The sequence below is a fragment of the Salvelinus namaycush genome, chromosome 21, assembly GCF_016432855.1.
Source record: "Salvelinus namaycush isolate Seneca chromosome 21, SaNama_1.0, whole genome shotgun sequence".
NCBI classification, from domain to species: Eukaryota; Metazoa; Chordata; class Actinopteri; order Salmoniformes; family Salmonidae; genus Salvelinus; species Salvelinus namaycush.
Window position 1 is genome coordinate 13,301,511 of NC_052327.1, and position 25,883 is coordinate 13,327,393.

The 25,883-nt window shown below is 42.3% G+C and overlaps 1 protein-coding gene across 1 annotated transcript; it reads left to right on the forward strand.

The window, feature by feature from the left end:
• The first annotated feature begins 3,339 nt into the window (after positions 1-3,339).
• Positions 3,340-16,293, forward strand: LOC120066109 (proteasome subunit alpha type-1-like). The gene is made up of 10 exons (XM_039017232.1): positions 3,340-3,425; positions 5,377-5,421; positions 5,582-5,683; positions 5,875-5,978; positions 6,332-6,420; positions 6,678-6,748; positions 6,883-7,012; positions 8,780-8,859; positions 9,052-9,156; positions 15,851-16,293. The coding sequence occupies exons 1-10, from the start codon at positions 3,423-3,425 to the stop codon at positions 15,908-15,910; spliced, it is 789 nt and encodes a 262-aa protein (XP_038873160.1). The 5' UTR covers positions 3,340-3,422; the 3' UTR covers positions 15,911-16,293.
• The last annotated feature ends 9,590 nt before the right edge of the window (positions 16,294-25,883 follow it).

The following is a 25,883-nucleotide window of genomic DNA, read 5'->3' on the forward strand; positions in this document are numbered from 1 at the left end:
ATGGGGGAAACAGAGGGTTAATACATGAACAATAATTAGGGGAATGAAAAACAGGTGTGTAGAAACAAAGACAAAACAAATGGAAAATGAAAAGTGGATCGGCGATGGCTAGTAGACCGGCGACGCCGACCGCCGAGCGCCGCCCGAACAAGGAGAGGAACCAACTTCGGCTGAAGTCGTGACACCTTGCCAGGAAATCAGTCATGATAAACCAACCCAGTATCACATATTGTGAAATAGACACAAATTGCTTATTCACAAATTGGAAATTCGTGACAGCCACAAGAAAAAGTAAATTTTCAATTTTGTATACCGTGAATTTCAATCACAGATAAAGACAGTACGTAACTTAACACAGAAACGATAGGATGGTGGTTGGTTGGTTGAACGTATAACACGATCGTCTAGCAACCCAAATGTTGCTTGTTCAAATCTTATCACAGACAACTTTAGCTAATGAGTAACTTTGCAGCTACTTGCTACTTTTTAGCGACTTTGCAACTTAATTAGCATGTTAGCTAACCCTTCACTTTAACCTAACTCCTAACCTTAATTACTTTAACTCCTTAGCTAGCATTTTACCTAACCCTAAACCATAACCCTAAACCTAACCTTAACTCCTAGCCTACCTAATGTTAGCCATCAACTAGCCTGGCTAAAATTTAGCCACAACAAATTTGAATTTGTGTAATGTACACGAATGCGTTATGAAGAAAGAACATTTGTGTAATACACACAAAATGCGTTGTGATGAAAATCGTGCAATACACACAAAATAGTTGATTTATTCATGTGCCTGTCATGAATTTTGAAGAAGTCATTTGTGTTTATTTCACAATAAGCTATGTGTGTGTTGCAACAACATCCGTGCTGCACCTGGGGGTTTGAAACACATTTGGAGTTATTCTCTATTACATCAAAAGACCTCCCTAGATCACCCTTCCCTTGAGGTAATGGTCCTGAGTGATATCTTCCTAGATGAACCCCTCTGAGACCACCTGTTGATTTCACATGACATGGTTGACAGGCAAAAGGGGGACTAGCTGGGGACTACCCACAAAGGGATAGCTTGGGCTTCCTCCTCATACATGGTCTCATTTTCTCCTCCTCTCTCCAAAGGCTGGATGGACACAGAAGGCCCAGAGCCCGGAGACTGCCAGTCAAGCTTCTCCATCGGACAATCACACCTGTCAGAGCAGCATGAAACGATAGCACATCAAAAGACACACCATGTCCCAGCATGCAAGTGTCCCACACAACACCACACACAGAAGAGCCATCACAGCTGTCAGTCAGAACTTCTAAACCCTGACTATTCAGGGGAGAACCAAGTAACATGGCTGTTTATCTATTATCTACATTAATCTAAATCAGGCTTTGTACAAGTATAATCTATTGATTACTTCAAATTAATAATTATAGATCACCTCTGAACCACAAAGAGGGAGTTGTGCAGTATAAAGCATATGAGATTTGCCATGTATTGGCTAGCTATTATTAGATCCAAAGGCTGAGTGAAGCAGTAATCTCTTTGGCTCGGATATTAGTAAGTGCTCCACAATGTGCTCTTTCCGGTTTAAGACAGAAAAAGCCTCTTCAGCCATTTATCGCCAAAATGCTGTGTAAGCTCTTTGGGAAAATGCAAGGAAACGGATGGCAAGATTCTGCATGACTCTCAACTCCCCCACCGCCCCACACTTGCTGCTGCGTGTCCTGGCATTTGGTGGAAAATTTAAAAGTCAATTAAGATGTATATCTTCTCATAAAACCTGTTGAGGGGGGCCTTCCGCTCATTCCGTGTGCGGCTGATGATCCTTGACCCACTTCATGGTACCTGCCAGCTTAATGCAGACCGGCTGCCTGTCGCTCCCATTAGTCCAGTCGATTTCCAGGGTAAACACATTGCCGATCTATTTTAAGCAACATGGGTGCGAGATGGGGGCATATTTAGACACATTTAATTACTCCGAAAACTCAAGTAATCCAATATCTGGAGGCACATCCTCTCACCAGTGAGTCGCTGGGAGAACTCTGATGCCTCTCTTTTGAAATCCAACTACAACTTGAAGTTATAAAAATGCTTGATTTTGTCTGTGATGAGAATAACGAGGGTCAAAAGGGCCTGAACCCTATTAGGGCTTCAGAAACATATATTCCCCTACCAAAATTGCGACAATTCTTTGGGGTGTGTGGTAACACGTACACTATTGTGCCATTGATTGATAGCTAAGCATAGCCTGGATTTGTGGTAACACAATTAGTTGTGTCATTGATTGATATAGCTAAGCACAGCTGACAATGCACTGATGTATTTCTTCTCCGGGACATGGTCTGGGTAAGCAACGTTACTTTTGTATTCCCGACCAATACCGCTACACCTTTAAACACCTCCGCCCTCCCCGCGTGAGGGCAAGCGGCGTGGCTTGGACCCGTCACAGAGTGACTCAGGACACTCTTCCATTTGAAAAATTAAAATGTGGCCGTTTGGCAGAGTTAAATTAAGCCCTGGCGAAACATGCTGAGCTCAGCACAGCTACTACAATCTCAATCACAAAGGAGGCGCGCTGATGTAATGGCTGCTGCTGCCGCCTCTGCCTTGGCAGGGGAGGAGGGCTCGTCAGCACAGCTCCTTTAATTCATCTCCCCCCGGATCAAGGGTACATCAGATATCTTTAACAGGGTCCAGGCTCTCAGTGTCCAGCCGTTTCAATCCCCAAAAAACAGACAGGGGGGTGGGCAGAGAGAGAAGAGAGAGTGAGAGATGGGGAGAGAAAGAGAAATAGAAAAAAAGAGAGTGGGAGAAGCTGAGAGCAAGACTGTTGATGGAGACCTTTATAAATGCATAGAAATGTCCCTAGAAAGAGACATTAAACGCTGAAAACTTTTTATGATGAGTCTGAAACACCATGAATGGTTTGTACAGAGAAATTAAGATTTCTGTTAGCAGAGGTCCTGGAGGTGTGTGCCAATTTTTCTGAAGAAAAAAAACAGTTTACTGAATGATATTGTGTATTGTTGTTGTTGACATTCAAAGTGCTCATCTAGGCACACTGCAATTATGCCTGTCATTGCAAAAAAAATATATGCTATAACAAAATGTTGTTTGCTTGTATTACTGCAAGTATTTTATTCTAGTTATTGCAACCCCCGAGGACCATGAATGTGAAATAAACTTGAATGTTTTTTTTTATTACATTCATCAAAAATCTAAATTTACTTTCAGAATTGACAGGAATCATGGCATTAAAAAGTACATTTGACATAGGTAGCTGTCTTTGGTCAAGTCAAAATGAGTAAAGTTTCCAATCTTTGATGACATTTCGATTTTTCATCGACTGGACAGACTTCTGAGATCTACTGCTTTGCCTTACGTCACATATTTAGGAAAATAAATCAAACCAAGTCACAGTTCAGCAGCAGAGATGGTAAGAGTGTATAAAGTAGGCGTTTTGTTTGAAGCTTGAATATTTGCTTAAATAATACAGATTGCATACATTGAATGACAAAGGTGTTTGATAAGGATGCTAGCTATCACTCGTTAAAATAGTTAACGTTAGCTAGTCTATGAACACCAACGTTACGAAACGAGTGCACTGTGAGTAAGCATAAAACATAGCTACTATAGTAGCGTCTATGGAAGTTTATGATTTTGCACGAGTTAGCTAGCTACTGCCTTATTGGCAAACTAGCTAGCTGTAACAATAGATTCAATAAAGTATCCAACCTAGTTTATGTAGCTAGCTAGGAGCTAACATAGCTAGCTAACGGTAGCTAATTTAGATGGCTGGCTAGCTACCTAGCTGTGTTAGCTAGCTAGCCTAGTAAATGTTGAGTGTTTCACTTCCGTTACCCAACTTTTACCGAATGCCTGTTCTTTGCAGTCTACCTTACCTATGGATGCAAAGGCAAATTGAAAACTTCTAGCTAACTAGATGCTTTCTTCCAACTGTTTGGGACCAGCTACTTTGTTGCTTGAACAAAGCTATCATGCCTATTGTACCTCTGAAACTACAAACGTGTTCGACGTCATGAGAGGTGCACCCATAGAAGTCCTGTTCTAATTCTATGGGTGCACCCATGAACCAGAATCTGGCTTTACAGGAAACGTTATGGCGAATCTCCTTTAAACCCAGGAAGCAGTTATTCAACTTGCCATTAACCAGCTTTTCAAATTTAATAACGTTAAAATACGTTCGTTACTCAACAAATATGGAGTTTTTCAAAAGAACTGGTGTAAAAATACTTTAAAGTACTTCAAGTACTACTTAAGTAGTTTTTTGGGGTATGTGTACTTTACTTTACTATTTATATTTTTGACAGCTTACTCCACTTACGTTCTATTCCTAAAGAAAATAATGTAGTTTTTACTCCATACATTTTCCCTGACACCCAAAAGTACTCTACATTTCGAATGCTTAGCAGGACAGGAAAATGGTTAAATTCACACACATCAAGAGAACATACCTGGTCATCCCTACTGCCTCATATCTGGCGGACTTACTAAACCTAAATGCTTAATTTGTAAATTATGTCTGAGTGTTGTCCCTGGCTATCCGTAAATTTAAAAAACAAGAAAATCGGTCCGTCTGGTTTGCTTAATATAATGAATGTGAAATGATTTATACTTTTACTTTTGATACTTAAGTATATTTAAAACCAAATACTTTTAGACTTTTACTCAAGTAGTATTTTACTGGGTGACTTTTACTTGAGTAATTTTCTATAGTAGAACAATTGGGTACCTTTTCCACCACTGCAAGCAACTGAAGAAAAAAAATCCTATTCGACACCTTCAATCACTCACGTCCCAAGGATCCCAGAGAGCCCTAACCTGACTGCATGCACAGGTTGTAAGTCTACAACAGCTCAATACATTGGAGGTGCCGAAGAGGCCTTTTTTCCCATTACATAAAACTTTTTATTTAAACCATTTTTGGAAGTACATACCATCCGTGATAGCAGTAAGTGACGATAGTTGCTAATTGAAACTTAATTTGGTGAGTAATAAACGTATTTTGAGATTATTACGCTTGAAAAGCAGGTCAATGACTGCTTCCTGGGCTTAAAGGAGATTCGCCATATCACCTGTTCCTGTAAGGGCAGATTCTGGTTCAGATGCACCACCATGACAGGTGGCTGTAAACAAAGCCACAAGGTTGCTTTCTAGCTGGCTCTATATTTTGCAATGCAATACCTTTGTCTGGAAGAGTCTAGGGTGGCAAGCACATTCTGTGTTGAGGTGCAGTCCACAACAGTTTTTTGGTTGATAACTCATTGCAATGCAAGATAACTACGTAAGTAAAACATTTCATGTGTATTTCTAGACAAATGTACATTGAAAATATTGACACTACTGCCTTCTCTCTCTCTCTGTAGTTCCGTAACCAGTACGACAACGATGTCACAGTATGGAGTCCTCAGGTGAGGGATTTGTTTTTGCCTTATACGGTCGTTATTGCTTGCAACTTCCTCACGTACTCACTAGAGTGTGAACATTCAAATTAATCTAAATGTTTAGGGAATGAGGTTCCCTGCAGTGTCTCCCAAATAAGTTAACGTTATCAATGCACTTGTGTTTCAGGGGCGCATTCACCAGATCGAATACGCCATGGAGGCGGTGAAACAAGGTTCGGCTACAGTGGGGCTCAAGTCCAGAACCCATGCAGTCCTGGTTGCTCTCAAGGTATTCCCCATTAATATCCCAGTTCTATTCTACACTGACAGTTTTGGTTTTTCAAGAGTTACATAGGAGTTACACTGGGGGTATCAGGAAAAGGGTATGTCTTTTACCTGCTACATTGGACGCGTGGCGTGAGCCACTCACAGTGACTGTCAATGGGCTGTCGAGTGAGACTGGTGTTTGTTTCTCCACAGCGAGCCCAGTCAGAGCTGGCTGCTCACCAGAAGAAGATCCTCCACGTTGATGAACACATTGGCATCTCCATTGCCGGGCTGACTGCAGATGCCAGGCTCCTCTGGTACCATTTACATTTTTATTTATTTTTACATTTGAGTCATTTAGCAGACGCTCTTATCCAGAGCGACTTACAGGAACAATTAGGGTTAAGTACCTTGCTCAAGGGCACATTGACAGATTTTACACCTAGTCAGCTCGAGGTTTAGAATCAGCAACCTTTCGGTTACTGGCCCAACGCTCTTAACCGCTAGGGTACCTGCCGCACACTAGGCTATCTACAACACACACACACACACCTTGGTGTCCAGTTGTAGAAATAAAATGTATGAAAAACCATGTGTCTGTGTGCAGTGTATATCCACTGTAATTTGTGTCAAGATAACCACTTCTTTCCCCTTCTATCTTCTTCAACAGTAACTTCATGAGGCAGGAATGCCTGGACTCCAGGTTCGTGTTTGACAGGCCTCTCCCAGCATCGCGCCTCGTCACTCTCATCGGAAGCAGTATCCTTTCAGTCATGCTTTCCATTATTGATCCCTAGAAGCCCGCACCCAGTTTGCCATGCATAACATTTTGCTGAGTTTAGGGCAGTCCTAGGGGACCCCAAACAATACGTTTGAAAGTTTGATACTCCAATAAAAATGTATGCAATGTGTCAATGTCAAAAATGACACTTTCGTGAGTTAAGCGGTGAGGTTTGGGAAATGGCGCGCTGTGCTCTCTAGACAGTTGACAAGGTAACCCTTGACCAGTCCCTCAGAAACTCAAATTCCCACACAGAGGTATGGAAGAAGACCCTATGGTGTGGGACTGCTTATCGCTGGCTACGATGTAAGTTCTCTTTGTCATCTTTTAAGGGAAACTATGTATGCTGATCAAGGTGTGTAAAACTCTGTATATGTGATTCTTAAAGCAATAGTTATTAATAATGTGAAGCAACAAAGTCATTTGGTCTCTTCTTGTAGGACATGGGGCCTCATATCTTCCAGACCTGCCCCTCTGCAAACTACTTTGACTGCAAAGCCATGTCCATTGGAGCTCGCTCCCAGTCTGCCCGCACATACCTAGAGAGACACATGGACACCTTCCTGGACTGTGAGAGCATGCAGACACACACATTATATTTGTGGTTTTCACAATTACTAACACAAATGCATACTTATGTGTCTACTACACATATTATAAAGTAGATACCGTTTGAGGCTTTTTCTCTGTAGCATATCTCACTCGCACACACCTACAGTTGAAGTCGAAGTTTACATACACTTATGTTGGAGTCATTAAAACTCGTTTTTCAACCACTCCACAAATTTCTTGTTAACAAACTATAGTTTTGGCAAGTCTATAGTTTTGGCAAGGACATCTACTTTGTGCATGACAGAAGTAATTCTTACAACAATTGTTTACAGACAGATTATTTCACTTATAATTCACTGTATCACAATTCCAGTGGGTCAGAAGTTTACATACACTAAATTGACTGCCTTTAAACAGCTTGGGAAATTCCAGAAAATTATGTCATGGCTTTAGAAGCTTCTGATAGGCTAATTGACATAATTTGAGTCAATTGGAGGTGTACCTGTGGATGTATTTCAAGGCCTACCTTCAAACTCAGTGCCTCTTTGCTTGACATCATGGGAAAATCAAAAGAAATCAGCCAAGACCTCAGAAAAAAATTGTAGACCTCCACAAGTCTGGTTCATCCTTGGGAGCAATTTCAAAACGCCTGAAGGTACCACTTTCATCTGTACAAACAATAGTACACAAGTATAAACACCGTGGGACCACGCAACCGTCATAGTGCTCAGGAAGGAGACATGTTCTGTCTCCTAGAGATGAACATACTGTGGTGCGAAAAGTGCAAATCAATCCCAGAACAACAGTAAAGGACCTTGTAAAGATGCTGGAGGAAACGGGTACAAATGTATCTATATCCACAGTAAAACGAGTCCTATATCGACATAACCTGAAAGGCCGCTCATCAAGGAAGAAGCTACTGCTCCAAAACCGCCATAAAAAAGCCAGACAGTTTGTAACTGCACATGGGGACAAAGATCGTACTTTTTGTAGAAATGTCCTCTGGTTTGATGAAACAAAAATAGAACTGTTTGGTCATAATGACCATCGTTATGTTTGGAGAAAAAGGGGGAGGCTTGCAAGCTGAAGAATACCATCCCAACCGTGAAGCACGGGGGTGGCAGCATCATGTTGTGTGGGTGCTTTGCTGCAGGAGGGACTGGTACACTTCACAAAATAGATGGCATCATGATGAGGAAAATTATGTAGATATATTGAAGCAACATCTCAAGACAAATGAGGTCTTCAAATGGACAATGACCCCAAGCATACTTCCAAAGTTGTGGCAAAATGGCTTAAGGACAACAAAGTCAAGGTATTGGAGGGGCCATCACAAAACCCTGAGCTTAATCCTATAGAACATTTGTGGGCAGAACTGAAAAGCGTGTGCGAGCAAGGAGGCCTACAAACTTAACTCAGTTACACCAGCTCTGTCAGGAGGAATGGGCCAAAATTCACCCAACTTATTGTGGGAAGCTTGTGGAAGGCTACTCGAAACATTTGACCCAAGTTAAACTTCTGACCCACTGGGAATGTGATGAAATAAATAAAAGCTGAAATAAATCATTCTCTCTACTATTATTCTGACATTTCACATTCTTAAAATAAAGTGGTGATCCTAACTGACCTAAAACAGGGGTTCTTAAGTAGGATTAAATGTCAGGAATTGTGAAAAACTGAGCTTAAATGTATTTGGCTAAGGTGTATGTAAACTTCCGACTTCAACTGTACACAACTCAGCACCTGCTCTGTGCATTTATCCTTTTGTCCATTGCATTGACTCAGGTAATCTGAATGAGCTGGTCAGGCATGGTCTGCTTGGGCTCAGAGAAACACTCCCAGCTGAACAGGACCTCACCACTAAGGTAAGCTTATATGGCTCAACCAACCTGTCATAGCCCTCATGTTCCCCACAGTACAGGGCTGTGTTCATTAGGGCACCCAACAGAAATGTTTAAAAAAGTTTTGCAACATGAAAATAAAATGGAGTCCCTCTCTGTTTGGTGCCTAATGAACATATCCCTGGGCTTTACTGAGTAGCTCTCCCTGCCTTTCAGAATGTCTCAATCGGCATTGTGGGGAAAGACATGGAGTTCACCATCTACGACGATGAGGACGTGGGTCCTTTCCTTGAGGGTCTGGAGGAGAGGCCACAGAGAAAGGTAAGAGTCGACTTGGAGTTACTGTGGAAAGTGGTTGGATTAATGCTAGCCTGGATCCACACTGAAACAGAACAATTAATTTGGTATCCAGGCTAGGATAAGGCACTCTCAAAGATATTTGTAGATGAGATTATAATAATATTATAGAATGGTTAACAAACATCACAAATTTCACTTGAAGGTCCCAAACAGTCAAAATCATGTTTTTCCTGAAATTGGATGACATTTGGATGAAACCAGATTAATCAGATGTATTTATCAAGCCCTTTTTAGATCAACAGATTAGATCAAACCGAGCCTAAAACCCCAGAGAGCAAGCAATCCAGATCAAAGTAGGAAAAATACCTGCCTCTAAAGTTCGACCATAAAGTGTATTTATTTGGCTTTTTATTATTTTTATTACAGTAGATACATAGCAAGAATAAAGTAATTTGATATACATTACCGGTCAAAAGTTTGGACACCTATTCATTCAAGGGTCGTTCTTATTTTTTTAAACTATTTTCTACGTTGTAGAATAATAGTGAATACATCAGAACTATGAAATAACACATATGGAATCATGTAGTAATCAAAAAAGTGTTATATTTGAGATTCTTCAAAGTAGCCACCCTTTGCCTTGATGACAGCTTTGCACACTATTGGCATTCTCTCAACCAGTTTCATGAGGTAGTCACCTAGAATGCATTTTAATTAACAGGTGTGCCTTGTTAAAAGTTAATTTGTGGAATTTCTTTCCTCCTTAATGCGTTTGAGACAATCAATTGTTGTGACAAGGTATGGTTGGTATACAGAAGATAGCCCTATTTGGTTAAAAGACCAAGTCCATATTATGGCAAGAACAGCTCAAATAAGCAAAGAGAAACAACAGTCCATCATTACTTTAAGACATGAAGGTCAGTCAATCCGGGAAATTTCAAGAACTTTTAAAGTTTCTTCAAGTGCAGTCGCAAAAACCATCAAGCGCTATGATGAAACTGGCTCTTATGAGGACCGCCACAGGAAAGGAAGACCCAGGGGAAACCTTTGCAGCAGAGGAAAAGTTTATTAAAGTTACCAGCCTCAGAAATTGCAGCCCAAATAAATGCATACACTATTCAGAAGAGACTGTGAATCTGGCCTTCATGGTCGAATTGCTGCAAAGAAACCAATACCGCCAACCCCTCTACGCTGCTGCTACTCTCTGTTTATCATCTATGCATAGTCACTTTAACTATACCTAGATGTACATATTAGCCTGACTAACCAGTGCCCCCGCACATTGACTCTGTACCGGTACCACCTGTATATAGCCGCGCTACTGTTATTTTCACTGTCATTTTACGGTTTATTTTTTATTTTTTACTTATCTATTGTTTACCTAATACCTATTTTTTACTTAAAAATTGCACTGTTGGTTATGGGCTTGTAAGTAAGCATGTGACAAACATTTTGATTTGATTACTAAATGACACCAATAATAAGAAGAGACTTGCTTGGGCCAAGGAACACAAGCAATGGATATTAGACCGATGGAAATCTTTCCTTTGTTCTGAGGAGTCCAAATTTGCGATTTTTGGTTCAAACCGCTGTGTCTTTGTGAGACATAGAGTAGGAGAAAGGATCGCTGCATGTGTGGTTCCCACTGTGAAGCATGGAGGAGGAGGTGTGATTGTGTGGGGGTGCTTTGTGGGTGACACTGTCTGGGATTTATTTAGAATTCAAGGCACACTTAACCAGCATGGCTACCACAGCATTCTGCAGCGATACGCCATCCCATCTGGTTTGCGCTTAGTGGGACTATCATTCGTTTTTCAACACGACAATGACCCAACACACCTCCAGGCTGTTTGAGGGCTATTTGACCACGAAGGAGAGTGATGGAGTGCTGCATCAGATGATCTGGCCTCCACAATCGCCTGACCTCAACCCAATTGAGATGTTTGGGATGAGTTGGACCGCAGAGTGAAGGAAAAGCAGCCAACAAGTGCTCAGCATATGTGGGAACTCCTTCAAGACTGTTGGAAAAGCATTCCAGGTGAAGCTGGTTGAGGGAATGCCAAGAGAGCCACCCTTTGACTTGATGACAGCGTTGCAATTTGAAGAATCTCAGATATAAAATGTATTTTGATCTGTACATTTTTTTTTTTTACTACATGATTCAATATGTGTTATTTCATAGTTTTGATGTCTTCACTCTCATTCTACAATGTAGAAAATAGTACAAATAAAGAAAATCCCTTGAATGAGTAGATGTGTCCAAACTTTTGACTGGTACTGTACATTATATCTAGGTAGATAGTACTTATACATGTTTTCAGTCATAACTATTATAGAACAGCTTTTAAACACACCCACCAGCTACTCTCAGTCCATCTCACCTATCTCCGTAAACCACCCTCTTATGATTTGCATGTGCCATATACTTTTCAACTGTGCTGTGATGTTTCACATAATTTCTGAATCTGTCTAATCGCATAGTATCTACAGGTTGTAAGTCAAAGATAAATATTTGTTTTAGAAGTATTATATTGAGTTACATTTCATATAAGGAAATCAGTCAATTTTAAATAAATTCATTAGTCCCAAATCTATGGATTTCACATGACTGGGCAGAAGCGCATCCATGGGTGGGCATGGGAGGGCATAGGCCCACCCACTGAGGAGCCAAGCCCAGTCAATCAGAGTTTTAACCCCACAAGGGCTTCATTAGACAGAAATACTCCTCAGTTTCATTAGCTGTCCGGCTGGCTGGTCTTGGATGATTCCGCAGGTGAAGAAGCCGGGTGTGTAGGTCCTGGGCTGGCGTGGCTACACGTGGTTTGCAGTTGTGAGGCCGGTTGGATGTACTGCCAAATTCTCTAAAAGGACAGAGGAGGCTTATGGTAGAGAAATGAACATTGAATTCTCTGGCAACAGCTCTGGTTAACATTCCTCCAGTCAACATGCCAATTGCACGCTCCTTCAAAACTTGAGACATCGTGTTTTCGGAAAAAACAGCACATTTTAGTGGCCTTTTATTGTCCCCAGCACAGTGTTTTATTTTTTATTTTATTTAACTAGGCAAGTCAGTTAAGAACAAATTCTTATTTTCAATGACGGCCTAGGAACAGTGGGTTAACTGACTTGTTCAGGGGCAGAATGACAGCTCGGGGATTTGATCTTACAACCTTCCGGTTACTAGTCCAACGCTCCACTAGGCTATCCATAAGGTGTATTTTTCTATGTTTTTTTATAATCAAATTCTTGCATAAGTTCCTTGATGTGGAATAGAGTTCCATGTAGTCATGGCTCAATGTAGTACTGTGTGCCTCCCATAGTCCGTTCTGGACTTGGGGACTGTGAATTCCTTTTGTGGAATGTCTTGTTTGGTATGCATGGGTGTCTGAGCTGTGCGCCTAGTAGTTCAAACAGACAGCTCGGTACATTCAACATATCAATCAATACCTCTCACAAATACAAGTAGTGCTGAAGTCAATCTCTCCACTTTCAGCCAGGAGAGATTGACATGCATATTATTAATATTAGCTCTCTGTGTACATCCAAGGGCCAGCCGTGCTGCCCTGTTCTGGGCCAATTGCAATTTTACTAAGTCCCTTTTTGTGGCACCTGACCACACTACTGAACAGTAGTCCAGGTGTGATTAAAACTAGGGCCTTTAGGACCTGCCTTTGTTGATAGTGCTGTTAAGAAGGTAGAGCTGTGCTTTATTATGGACAGTTCTCCCCATCTTAGCTACTGTTGTATCAGTATGTTTCAATCATGACAATTTACAATCCAGGGTTACTCCAAGCAGTTTTGTCACCTCAACTTGCTCATTTCCACATTATTCATTACAAGATTTAGCTGAGGTTTAGTGAAGGATTTATCCCAAATACAATGCTTTTAGTTTTAGAAATATTTAGGACTAACTTGTTCCTTGCCACCCACTCTGAAACTAACTGCAGCTCTTTGTTAAGTGTTGCAGTCATTTCAGTCGCTGTAGTAGCTAACATGTATAGTGTCGAGTCATGCGCGTACATAGACACATAGGCTTTACTTAAAGCCAGTGGCATGTCATTAGTAAAGATTTAAAGTAAGGGGCCTAGACAGCTGCCCTGGGAAATTCCTGATTCTACCTGGATTATGTTGGAGAGGCTTCCATTAAAAAACACCCTCTGTGTTCTGTTAGACAGGTAACTCTTTATCCACAATATAGCAGTGGGTGTGAAGCCATAACACGTTTTTCCAGCAGCAGACTGATCAAGAATGTCAAAAGCCGCACTGAAGTCTTAACAGTTTAGAAGGGAGGAACTCAAACTTGTATTCCTTAGGCTGGGATCCGCACTATGCAGCTGTTGCAACCGCACATTTTTCACTGGCTGTCTACTGGTGCGAATTCATTATGCTCATTCTGTTAAACGTTTCATAAATGTGACGAAACGGGGAGGGACCTACCTGAGTTTGTCCAATAGAAACTTTAGTTTTGCTCTGTTTGCTTCCATTTGGTTCTTAAACGGTAAACTGTTTCCATAATGAATACACCCCTTGTTGCAAAAACAATGATTGATAGGCAGCTTAAACTGCTTCAATTCAACCATTATTGGGTTAATATGTTTGTGTGTATTTTAACCCAATAATGGTTATATATATATATATATTTGCAATCCATCAAACATATTTGGTGTGTCATCATAGTGGTTTCTGTGGTCAGACTTGCTCAGGCGGAAAACAATCTTAAAATTGCTCCTTTTTTCAATGTTGATTTTGAATGTCATTGAGAAAAATTGACACCTTTCTGTTTTCGCAAACATCCTTTCTGAATTAAAAAGTAATCCTAGAAGTAATCATCTAGTTTTTCAAAAGTATCTGTAATCTCGTTACAATATTTTTTCTGGTTACTGATTTAAGTTTGTTTTGTAATCCGTCACTCCCCAACCCTGCTTATAGGTTTCCGCTTTCATCTGTGTCAGCTGCACTTGGATCGGGAGGGACTCCACATCATCCAGCATACATCAACCATTCAATTTAGCTTATTTCTTTCCATTTCTTTGGCAAAAGTCAATTTTTCATTTCCACCACCAACCGATGGTGGCTCCATCTCCGCCATTGTCTTCTTGCTCGTGCCTCTCAGTACACACAACTGTCGTCAACCCCTGCTAGTTTGTAGCCAGCTCAAGGTGTCACTGGTTCGCTATGTCAGAGAGACCCACCCACATTTGAGACTGTGATTCAGGAGGCGGGAAGAGGCAGGATTATTAAGGGCTTTTCATGACATCACAAAAAGTATAATTTTAATACACCAATGGTAACATCTTATTCTCTTACCTAACTTAAACAAGTACCACCATGTAACCAACATAGCAGAAGGCGTGTTGTTTACATAGCTAGGTAGCTAGTCTACTGGTGCAGAAATTTGACTGCAGTGTGTCAGTAAATCTTTTTTTTAAAGTATATTCTTCTAATGTTTCTGCTTTCATCTGTGTCTGGTGTTAGCAATTTTTTTTTCTGGTGTTAGCTAGTAACTGGCTAGCTAGATCTTCAGCCAGCATGTTCAGATATGCTGTGGCGTACAAACTGGTATCAAGGAACCTAACGTTTGCCAGGAAAACATTCCCCACACCATTACACCACCGCCACCAGCCTGTACCATTGACACTTACGCCAAATCCTGACTGCCATCAGCATGACGCAACATGAACCAGGATTTGTCGGACCGGGCGATGCTTTTCCACTGCTCAAATGTCCAGTGTTGGTGATCACGTGCCCACTGGATCCACTTCTTGTTTTTAGAGGATGAGAGGGGAACCTGGTGTGGGTGTCTGCTGCAATAGCCCATCCGTGACAAGGACCGACTAGTTTTGCGACCAGTTCTACTGTGCTGTTATTTGCCTGTTTGTGGCCCGCCTGTTCGCTTTACGATTCTTGCCATTCTCCTTCGACCTCTCATCAATAAGCTGTTTTCGCCCACAGGATTGCTGCTGACTGGATGTTTTTTGGTTTGTCGCACCATTCACGATAACCCCGAGACACAGTCATGCATGAAAAGCCCAGGAGGCCGGCCGTTTCTGAGATACTGAACCGGCACGACCTGCACCAACGATCATACCACACTCGGTGGCTTAGGTCACTCGTTTTGCCCATTCTAGCGTTCAGTCAAACAGTAACTGAATGCCTCGATGCCTGCTTTATAGATCAAGCCACTGCCATGTGACTCACTGTCTGTAGGAGGGAACCTAATAAACTAGCCACTGAGTATGTATGTATGTATGTATATATTTAATGAAAAGTACCCAGACCTCACCCTGAAATTGTCCAAGATGAACTAGCTAGCTTGATAAACAGTGCTGCCAATTCCATTTGAATTTGCTAGCTAAACTATACAGCCTACATTTTGTCTATTGATACTGTTACAATAACCAAACAGTTGGATATAAACAAATCAGTAGTGAAACCATTATGTGGTGTATGATAGGATTGGATGTTGCATGCAATTTCAATGTTGATTTGTGTATCAGCAAATTTGCTTGAGATAATCTCACTGCAACACTGCGTCCATGTTGCTTGACATAACTTTAGGTTCTGTGAAAATGCCTAAGGTGAGCTTCCCTCTCACTCAGTATCTTTTCAGACTTCCTGGTAGTTTGACATAAGAAAGTACTTTATTTTTTATTTTCCATTTTTATCTGAACGGTAGCCAATCAAGATATGATGTGTCCCGCCTTGTGTGTCCTAGGTTATCGAGGCTGCAGATGAGCCTGCAGCAGACAAACCGGATGAGCCAATGGATATCTGAGACTGAGGATGCAGAATGATGACACACTTTGTCACACTGCGGTGGCCAGAAACCAAATCCAGCTCAGCACCCCTCACTGAACTGCCATGTGTCAATTCTGTGCAGTGACAATGTGCTACTCAATGAAAATAAGTTAATTGTACGCTTTCCGCTAATAAAATTGGATGTTGCTTTTCTATTGGTAGAATGTTACGTTCTGTAATACACCTTTTTTCTCAAATAGCTGCCATTGTTGTTTTTGTTTGTCACATACTTGAGACATGGTTGTTGTCAAACCAGAATATTTTATTTGTGAGATTCCACAGTAGTTACTTTTTTTGTAACGCTGACATACAGGTATATAGTAATCAGTAGTGAATAAATAAATCGTGTATAAAAGTGAATGCTTTTTCAATAACTTATACCCATGAAATAAGATCATTCCCATGTATTCTAATTATGGTTTATTGCACTAAGAGGACAAAAAGCATCCTCTCAAGCCCAGATGTGAATCAAGACAGTAGCACAGTGCCTTCTAAATCATTCAGTTCACTGTAATGCGCATTGTGCCAAAGCTATTATGCGATAGTGGACATCTGAACATTGGCATTGGTACAAGGCATTGGTACAATACTGTGGGTATGACTTCTGCTTCAGACTGTCACTTAGCAGGAGAGGAAGAGATACCATCTTTCTCGGGTGGAGCTTTTTGATCCTATGTTTATAGACTGGCTACTGCTAACCTTCATGCTATGGCCCATCCTGTTTGGAGGCTAGGAAGAAATGTTGCTAGACGGGCATAGCCAGACTCAAGTTTGTGGGGCGCACGAATTTAGGGGAAGTCAATCAACTCTGTTTTCTTTTGGTCATTTCTTCTGCTTCTTGTTCCTTTTCCTTCTAACACGAGAACGGCTAGTTGACATCTCCGTTGACAGGTTAACACCGTCCTTTTCCTCTCGCTCCAACATGGTGGGCATCTTCAGTGTAAACTCAAGCTCCTTCCCTTGCTTCTCCTCTGCACCACCCCTGTCTTCATCAGCCAGACCCAGCTTGTCATTGGCCCCACCCTCCTCCCTGTCCATTCCTTCTTTCTCCACCTCAGTCCCACCCACATCACACTTAGCCCCACATTCCTCATTCTCAGTGGCCAAATCAGCATCTCCCTCATCAGTATTCAAATCAGCCCCTGCCTCAGCTACACCTGCCGCACCCTCCTCCTGGTCAGCCCTGCCCTCTTCCTGGTCAACCCCAACCACCTCCTGGTCAACTACGCTTTCTTCCTGGTCAAGCCCACCTTCTTTCTGGTCAGCCCTGCCCTCTTTCTGGTCAACCCCAACCACCTCCTGGTCAACTACGCTCTCTTCCTGGTTAAGCCCAACGTCTTTCTGGTCAGCCCTGCCCTCTTTCTGGTCAACCCCAACCACCTCCTGGTCAACTACGCTTTCTTCCTGGTCAAGCCCACCTTCTTTCTGGTCAGCCCTGCCCTCTTCCTGGTCAACCCCAACCACCTCCTGGTCAACTACGCTTTCTTCCTGGTCAAGCCCACCTTTTTTCTGGTCAGCCCTGCCCTCTTCCTGGTCAACCCCAACCACCTCCTGGTCAACTACGCTCTCTTCCTGGTTAAGCCCAACGTCTTTCTGGTCAGCCCTGCCCTCTTCCTGGTCAACCACACTCTCCTCGTTTGCCACACCCTCTTCCTGGTCAGACCCACCCTTATCCTGGTCAGCCCTACCTGCCTCCGGATAGTCCCCACCCTCCTTCTGGTAAGCCCCACCCTCCTGGTCAGCCCCACACTCGTCGGTCCTCTCTGGCTGCTCTTCGGTGCTGGTCGCCTGGGTATGGTCGTATCCACAGAAGGGCTCTTCCCAGCATGGATGGGGATCCTCTGGGAAACCTAATTCAACCATGGATACATAAACAGTATATCATTACGTTTCCACACAGCCCTCAGAGGCACTAAACCCTACTTACTGTATGTTACACCAAAATCTTGTATATCTCCGTATTGTTGAACGTGGATAACATATTCAGACAAGTCTTGAATGATGTCATAAAAGAGCCAAAGTTTGACTTCCATTAAAGAAGCACAAATGACATGTTGTTTAGAAGAATGCCCACAGTGGTGTGGGGTGGTACAGAAAAAGGCTTAGAACGGGTTTCAATCCCAGTCTACCTTCCCAGTGTTGTGCCCCCATCTCTGCGGGGGCGACCCCCTCCACCAGGCGGCCCTCCTGCATCACCCGCGTGATCTCTCTCAGCTGGAGAAGCAGTCTCTCCTCCTGGTCGGCACTCACCCCTGTCACCCTGCAGAGAGAGCAGCAGAAGCATAGGTAAGTATGCTAAAGGCAGCGATTCCCAAACTAGGGGTCGCGCCTGATATGAAAATGGGGTTGTGGGAGAATTTCCAAAATTCAGAGGAAAAAAAAGATTCACACATTTTTGTTGTTGATATATATATAATAATATATATACACACACCTTTATAATATTGTCTTTATCTCAAAATCATTGTAATGTGGTTAACCTTAAAAAATACATAACATTTAAAAAAAAATCTAATCTAAAAGATCAAATTCAACCAGAGTGTGCCCTTAGATCATGGGAAAAGGCCGCACTTGACCGTTGCACTTGAATCATTCACACAGTGAATGGCTAGGCCAATTACGATATGAAACCACACACTATTGCAGAGACTTTGATATTACCGGCTGCAATTGATAAGGTGAAAACAATGTATGGTGAGGCAGAGGCACAGAAACTCGCATCAATACCTTTGTCAGATACAGTGCATTCGGAAAATATTCAGACCCCTTGACTTTTTCCACATTTTTTACGTTAAAGTCTTATTCTAAAATGAATTAATTGTTTTTCCTCATCAATCTACACACAATACCCCATAATGACAAAGTGAAAACATGTTTTTAGAAAATGTTGCTAATTTATTAAAATAAAACAGATCCCTTATTTACATAAGTATTCAGACCATTTGCTATGAGACTTGAAATTGAGCTCAGGTGCATCCCGTTTCTATTGATCATCCTTGAGATGTTTCTACAACTTGATTGGAGTCCACCTGTGGTAAATTCAATTGATTGGACATGATTTGGAAAGGCACATACCTGTCTATATAAGGTCCAACAGTTGATAGTGCATGTCAGAGCAAAAACCAAGCCATGAGGTCGAAGGAATTGTCCGTAGAGCCTCGAGACAGGATTGTGTCGAGGCACAGATCTGGGGAAGGGTACCAAAAAAAATCTGCAGCATTGAAAGTCCCCAAGAACACAGTGGCCTCCATCATTCTTAAATGGAAGAAGTTTGGAACCACCAAGACCCTTCCTAGAGCTGGCCACCCAGCCAAAGTGAGCAATCGGGGAAGAAGGGCCTTGGTCAGGGAGGTGACCAAGAACCCGATGGTCACTCTGACAGAGCTCCAGAGTTCCTCTGTGGAGATGGAAGAATCTTCCAGAAGCACAACCATCTCTGCAGCCCTCCACCAATCAGGCCTTTATGGTAGTGGCCAGACGGAGCCACTCCTCAGTAAAATCCACATGACAGCCCACTTGGAGTTTGCCAAAAGGCACCCAAAGACTCTCACCATGAGAAACAAGATTATCTGGTCTGATGAAACCAAGATTTAACTCTTTGGCCCGAATGCCAAGCGTCACGTCTGGAGGAAACTTTGCACCATCCATACGGTGAAGCATGGTGGTGGCAGCATCATGCTGTGGGGATGTTTTTCAGTGGCCGGGACTGGGAGACTAGTCAGGGTCGAGGGAAAGATGAACAGAGCAAAGTACAGAAATATCCTTGATAAAAACCTGGTCCAGAGTGCTCAGGACCTCAGACTGGGGCGAAGGTTCACCTTCCAACAGGACAACAACCCTAAGCACACAGCCAAGACAACGCAAGAGTGGCTTCGTGACAAGTCTCTGAATGTCCTTGAGTGGCCAAGCCAGAGCCCGGACTTGAACCCAATCGAACATCTCTGGAGAGACCTAAAAATAGCTGTGCAGCTACGCTCACCATCCAACCTAACAGAGCGTGAGAGGATCTGCAGAGAAGAATGGGAGAAACTCCCCAAATACAGGTGTGCCAAGCTTGTAGTGTCATACTCAAGAAGACTCGAGGCTGTAATTGCTGCTAAAGTCGCTTCAACAAAGTACTGAGTAAAGGGTCTGAATACTTATGTAAATGTAATATTTCAGTTTTTTATTTTGTATAAATTTGCACACAAAAAAATACCTGCTTTTGCTTTGCCATTATGGGGTATTGTGTGTAGATTGAGGAAAATGTATATACTTAATCACTTTTAGAATAAGGCTGTAACAACAAAATGTGGAAAAATGTTGAGGGTTCTGAATACTTTCTCAATGCACTGTAACACTGTTAAACAAATAAGTTATGCTATTGCTAGCAATGAAGAGGAAACTCTGACTGAACGACTCAAACTCTCCAGCTTATGCTCACCAAATGGACGTTAGCTCTAAAGGCCGAGATGCCCATGCATTGACTTATGTTTGCTATACATGTCGGTGGATGCTTTTCACAAGGACAATTTGTTCTGTCTCACGAGTCCTGAGCATGAAATGGCACAGGGGATGTTCATTGTGTTGCTGAGTGGCTATATTGACTATAAACTGATTCCATGGGATTGAATGGTGGGCTTTTGCACAGATGGGGCTCCATGTATGACGGGCAGGCCTCGGCACTCGAGTTATGAATGTGTCTCCTTCTGCCATGTGGACGCGTTGTATGATACACCAAGAGTAACTGGCGGCAAAAGAGCTGAGCACGGAACTCGGAGATATACTGCAGCAGATAACTTCGATTGTAAACCACATCCACTGCGCGCACGCCTGTTCACAAAACTATGTGGAGATATGGGATCAGAGCATGACAAGGTTCCATTTCACACAGAGGATTGGTGGTTATCGAAGGGGGAGTGTTGGAAAGAGTTTTAGCATTGACAAACTATTGTCATTCACAATGGATGTAAAAAAGAAAACAGACTCGGTTGACTTTCTGCGTAATGAAAAGAACATGTCTCCGTGCCTATATGTAACAGACATTTGGGAAACTGAACGCAAGCATGCAGAGAAAATACAAAAACATTCTACAGATGAGTGACCGAATCGGTGGATTCAGAGGAAATAATCCTTATTGGAGAGTCTTTCAAAAGCCAGCCATGCCCCCTTCCATCGGAGGTGCCATGTTTCTTACAACAAAAAACAGCATCAGTAAGTGTCCCACACGAGTGTAGACAATGCATTCACAGGTCACTACGGAGGAGTTTTGGTTTTTGACTCAAAGGGAATACCCTGCCCTCTCCCTCTGAGCATTAAAACCAAATATCGATCCATGTTGGATGTGACAGCAGAGATGAGGTGCGCACTGTCGACCACGCCCTCTGACTTTGAGAAGCTCCGCCGCGACATGCAACAAGCACACCCATCTCAATAGTGGTGGCGAGATAAGAGACATTGTCAGACTCATTTGCAATTGACTGTCATAGCCCCACATTAAACGTTTGTGTTTGTGAGTTGAGAAGACAATCAGAAATACTGTTAAAATGTTTTTCAATTGACTGCCATAGCCCCAAATAAAAGTAAACATTAGCTGTTCATTTTTTTTTTTTATGTGGTTATGGAAATGGGGTCGTGGGCCAAAAGAGTTTGGGAACCCATGGCTTATGGTCTACCCATTAGAATTTATTACAGGTATGCTAATTCAATCAATAGGACATGCAATAACAGTTAAGTACACACATTAATAGCAATGTAAATACATTGTTCAATTCAGATTGTATTCAATAACATTTTATTCCAGATGTTTTTATTTTTTTTTATCCAATATTTTGGCCGGCAAAAGTGGTGTAAAGTGGGAAAGAGACCCAGAATAATTTTTTAAAAGTTTAATATATGTGTTTTGGTATGCAAAGAGAGACTGAAACGAGAATAAATGAGAGATGTCCGAGGAGCAAGACTTTGGCCGGGTAAACAACAAACCTTTCAGGACTGTGGCTGGCTTTGGACACAATCCTCTCCATCACCATCTCTGTCTCCCTCAGCTTATCCTGCAGCTGAGTCAGCTCAAAGTCCGCTAGAGAGGAGGAGAGAGGGTCGGTTAATACTTTTCAGGATGGCATTGTCTGAAGTAAAGCTAAACTATTTGATTGTACAGTCGTGGCCAAAAGTTTTGAGAATGACACAAATATTAATTTCCACAAAGTTTGCTGCTTCAGTGTCTTTAGATATTTTTGTCAGATGTTACTATGGAATACTGAAGTATAATTACAAGCATTTCATAAGTGTCAAAGGCTTTTATTGACAATTACATGAAGTTGATGCAGAGTCAATATTTGCAGTGTTGACCCTTCTTTTTCAAGACCTCTGCAATCCGCCCTGGCACGCTGTCAATTAACTTCTGGGCCACATCCTGACTGATGGCAGCCCATTCTTGCATAATCAATGCTTGGAGTTTGTCAGAATTTGTGGGGTTTTGTTTGTCACCCGCCTCTTGAGGATTGACCACAAGTTCTCAATGGGATTAAGGTCTGGGGAGTTTCCTGGCCATGGACCCAAAATATCAATGTTTTGTTCCCCGAGCCACTTAGTTATCACTTTTGCCTTATGGCAAGGTGCTCCATCATGCTGGAAAAGGCATTGTTCGTCACCAAACTGTTCCTGGATGGTTGGGAGAAGTTGCTCTCGGAGGATGTGCTGGTACCATTCTTTATTCATGGCTGTGTTCTTAGGCAAAATTGTGAGTGAGCCCACATACTTGGCTGAGAAGCAACCCCACACATGAATGGTCTCAAGATGGTTTACTGTTGGCATGACACAGGACTGATGGTAGCGCTCACCTTGTCTTCTCCGGACAAGCCCGGACAAGCCCATTTTTCCGGATGCCCCAAACAATCGGAAAGGGGATTCATCAGAGAAAATGACTTTACCCCAGTCCTCAGCAGTCCAATCCATGTACCTTTTGCAGAATATCAGTCTGTCCCTGATGTTTTTCCTGGAGAGAAGTGGCTTCTTTGCTGCCCTTCTTGACACCAGGCCATCCTCCAAAAGTCTTCGCCTCACTGTGCGCGCAGATGCACTCACACCTGCCTGCTGCCATTCCTGAGCAAGCTCTGTACTGGTGGTGCCCCGATCCCGCAGCTGAATCAACTTTAGGAGAAGGTCCTGGCGCTTGCTGGACTTTCTTGTGCGCCCTGAAGCCTTCACAACAATTGAACCGCTCTCCTGGAAGTTCTTGATGATCCAATAAATGGTTGATTTAGATGCAATCTTACTGGCAGCAATATCCTTGCCTGTGAAGCCCTTTTTGTGCAAAGCAATGATGACGGCACGTGTTTCCTTGCAGGTAGCCATGGTTGACAGAGGAAGAACAATGATTCCAAGCACCACCCTCCTTTTGAAGCTTCCAGTCTGTTATTCAAACTCAATCAGCATGACAGAGTGATCTCCAGCCTTGTCCTCGTCAACACTCACACCTGTGTTAACGATAGAATCACTGACATGATGTCAGCTGGTCCTTTTGTGGCAGGGCTGAAATGCAGTGGAAATGTTTTTTGGGGGATTCAGTTCATTTGCATGGCAAAGAGGGACTTTGCAATTAATTGCAATTCTTCTCATCACTCTTCATAACATTCTGGAGTATATGCAAATTGCCATCATACAAACTGAGGCAGCAGACTTTGAAATTAATATTTGTGTCATTCTCAAAACTTTTGGCCACGACTGTATGTTTGAGAGAAACTATTTAAATGACTGATGCTGTTTCTTTGTATAGAATTATCAATCTAACTGATTCTTAAAGAGGAATGATTTAAGAATCGTGAGATTACAGTTTGTAACTCACTGATCTTTCTCTTCCGGTTCTCTGCTCTCACTGAGGGAAATCTGGGTTCAGCAGGTACGGCGCACTTCCCCTTTGAGGTTATCTTTTGAGAAGAGAAAAAAACATTCTTCAACAATAGAATTTAAGGATTTAAACATACAACACGCAGATTATAAATGGGCATTTGATTTGGACCGTTTCTATGAGAATAGGATACAATGGACTGTGTTTCCATGCGTGTCTTCCTAGTATGTGCATGTGTACGCATGCTAGGGCTGGGCCAGACTACTTGATTCAAGGTTTGTATTCGATACATTTTCGCATGCAAACTTTTTGTCCTCAGCCCCGTTGCACATTTTAAAACGCTAACATGCCTGTACTCTAAATAATTTTCATGAGAGTACTGGAACACACACATTCTTTAAAATGCTCATCCCTATTGTCTGTGCGTGTATGTATGTATCCTATGTCAACCCCACAACATCGCACCTTAAACAGGATGTAGAGGATGTAAAGAAGGATCGCAAAGCCGTAGATGGGGATGATCTGCCCTGCCAGGTTGGACTTGCCCCCGGTCCCTACCCCTGTGCCCCCACCCCCCTTAGCCCTGGCGATAGCCTCGGTGTTGTGTGCCCTGGTGGACCCAGCAGCCCTCTGGCCCTGACTGTCCGGAGCCATCTGCCGGTGCACCATGGGAGGAAACCGTCCTGAACCTGCAAAGCAAATGTGGTAGATGAACCCGATACTGTGATATACTGGAATTAACACTGTGGATACACTGGAATAACAACTTTGTTGCGACGGTGAGTTGGACTTACGCTGTTGTGATAAGGTAGCCCTGCTGTGGTAGCCTTGCTAATGCTGGGTGGATGGGTTTACGGTAATTAAATATTGTGTTGGATGAAGGGCGGGCGGGTTGAATAAAGAGACAATACCTTAATAAATCCATAAATGTATTATAATTGTGCAATTTATATCTTTAGGCTACATTGAGGTTATTTTAGACGATATGGCATTAGTGCATAAGCCTAAACTTTAGGGCTGAACTGTACATGAGTCAAATAGCCGACATGCCAATCGCCAAATGCTTTTGGGAACAGGCAGAAAAAGTTGACGTCAATCCACGGAGGCAAAAAGAACCGTGTCCGGAGTTTAATTCAATAAGAGAAAAGCTGCAAAACGGAGAGTTGAAAATAAAGAGAAGGGAGGGCCAGAAAAGTAGGCTAATGTTTGGGAAAGATTTGGTGAGGTGGAAGAAGAGGACGAGAGCAGTGCCGTCTATGTTATGTGTGATGATTGTGAGGCGCTACACAAATTCGACAGTCACAAGATGGGGACTTCAAATAGGCCTATGGCACGTCAAGGGAAGCCTACTGTTCAGATGGGTTAAATGGAAACTGAAATCTGTACACTGACTGTAAACCTATAACCTCTCACATAGCTTTTATATTAACTCCTGCATAATTAAGCATTTCTCGCAGTAAAATAGTACACCAAATGTAAACAAAATGTTTACTTGGGAACAGGAGTAGAAAAATATGATTTCTTTATTTCAGCATCTTGAGAGAATGTGAATGCTCAGTTAGCACCTCTACAGATGGTATCTATCTTTATCAGCATCATAAAAGCTGATAGTATTTCAACCAAAGGTTTATATTTCCTTACAACTGGTCAAACTGATGTAATTTGGAAATTTTGCACAGAATTTTTTGTCCCGAGTTATTGCATTTTCTCCCCGGTCCCTAAACGTCTTTGCTCCGTGAAAGATGACAGAGAACACTTTACCAATGTCAACTAGATTGAAGCATTCATTCTATCGATTTATGACATTATTCTGGTGAGCAAGGGGTTATTTAGTATTTTAGGGCAACATAATGACAGCCTACATGCAGCTTCTCTTCTACCTAATTTATAGACAAGTTGACTAACAAATAGCCTACCAGAATGTCGGAAATTATAGGCAGAAACATATCTAAATCTGGCAACAAAAAAACCCTGCACCCAGTTAAAAAATCGTTCCCCCGTCTTTGACAGTAGCCTGTTGCGCAATTTCTATATTTGCGTGTTAGGATCGGGTGCGGGACTCAGATTTGAACTTTTTCACATAAAGTCAGGCTGTTGCGGGTGAACAAACAACTGACCAACCACT

What these genes read in the sequence shown, in the direction of transcription:
- LOC120066109 (XM_039017232.1), top strand. An exon ending in CAGTCCTGGTTGCTCTCAAG is followed by an intron (nt 5,684 to 5,874) that starts GTATTCCCCATT and finishes GTTTCTCCACAG; the next exon opens with CGAGCCCAGTCAGAGCTGGC. An exon ending in CATGGACACCTTCCTGGACT is followed by an intron (nt 7,013 to 8,779) that starts GTGAGAGCATGC and finishes GCATTGACTCAG; the next exon opens with GTAATCTGAATGAGCTGGTC.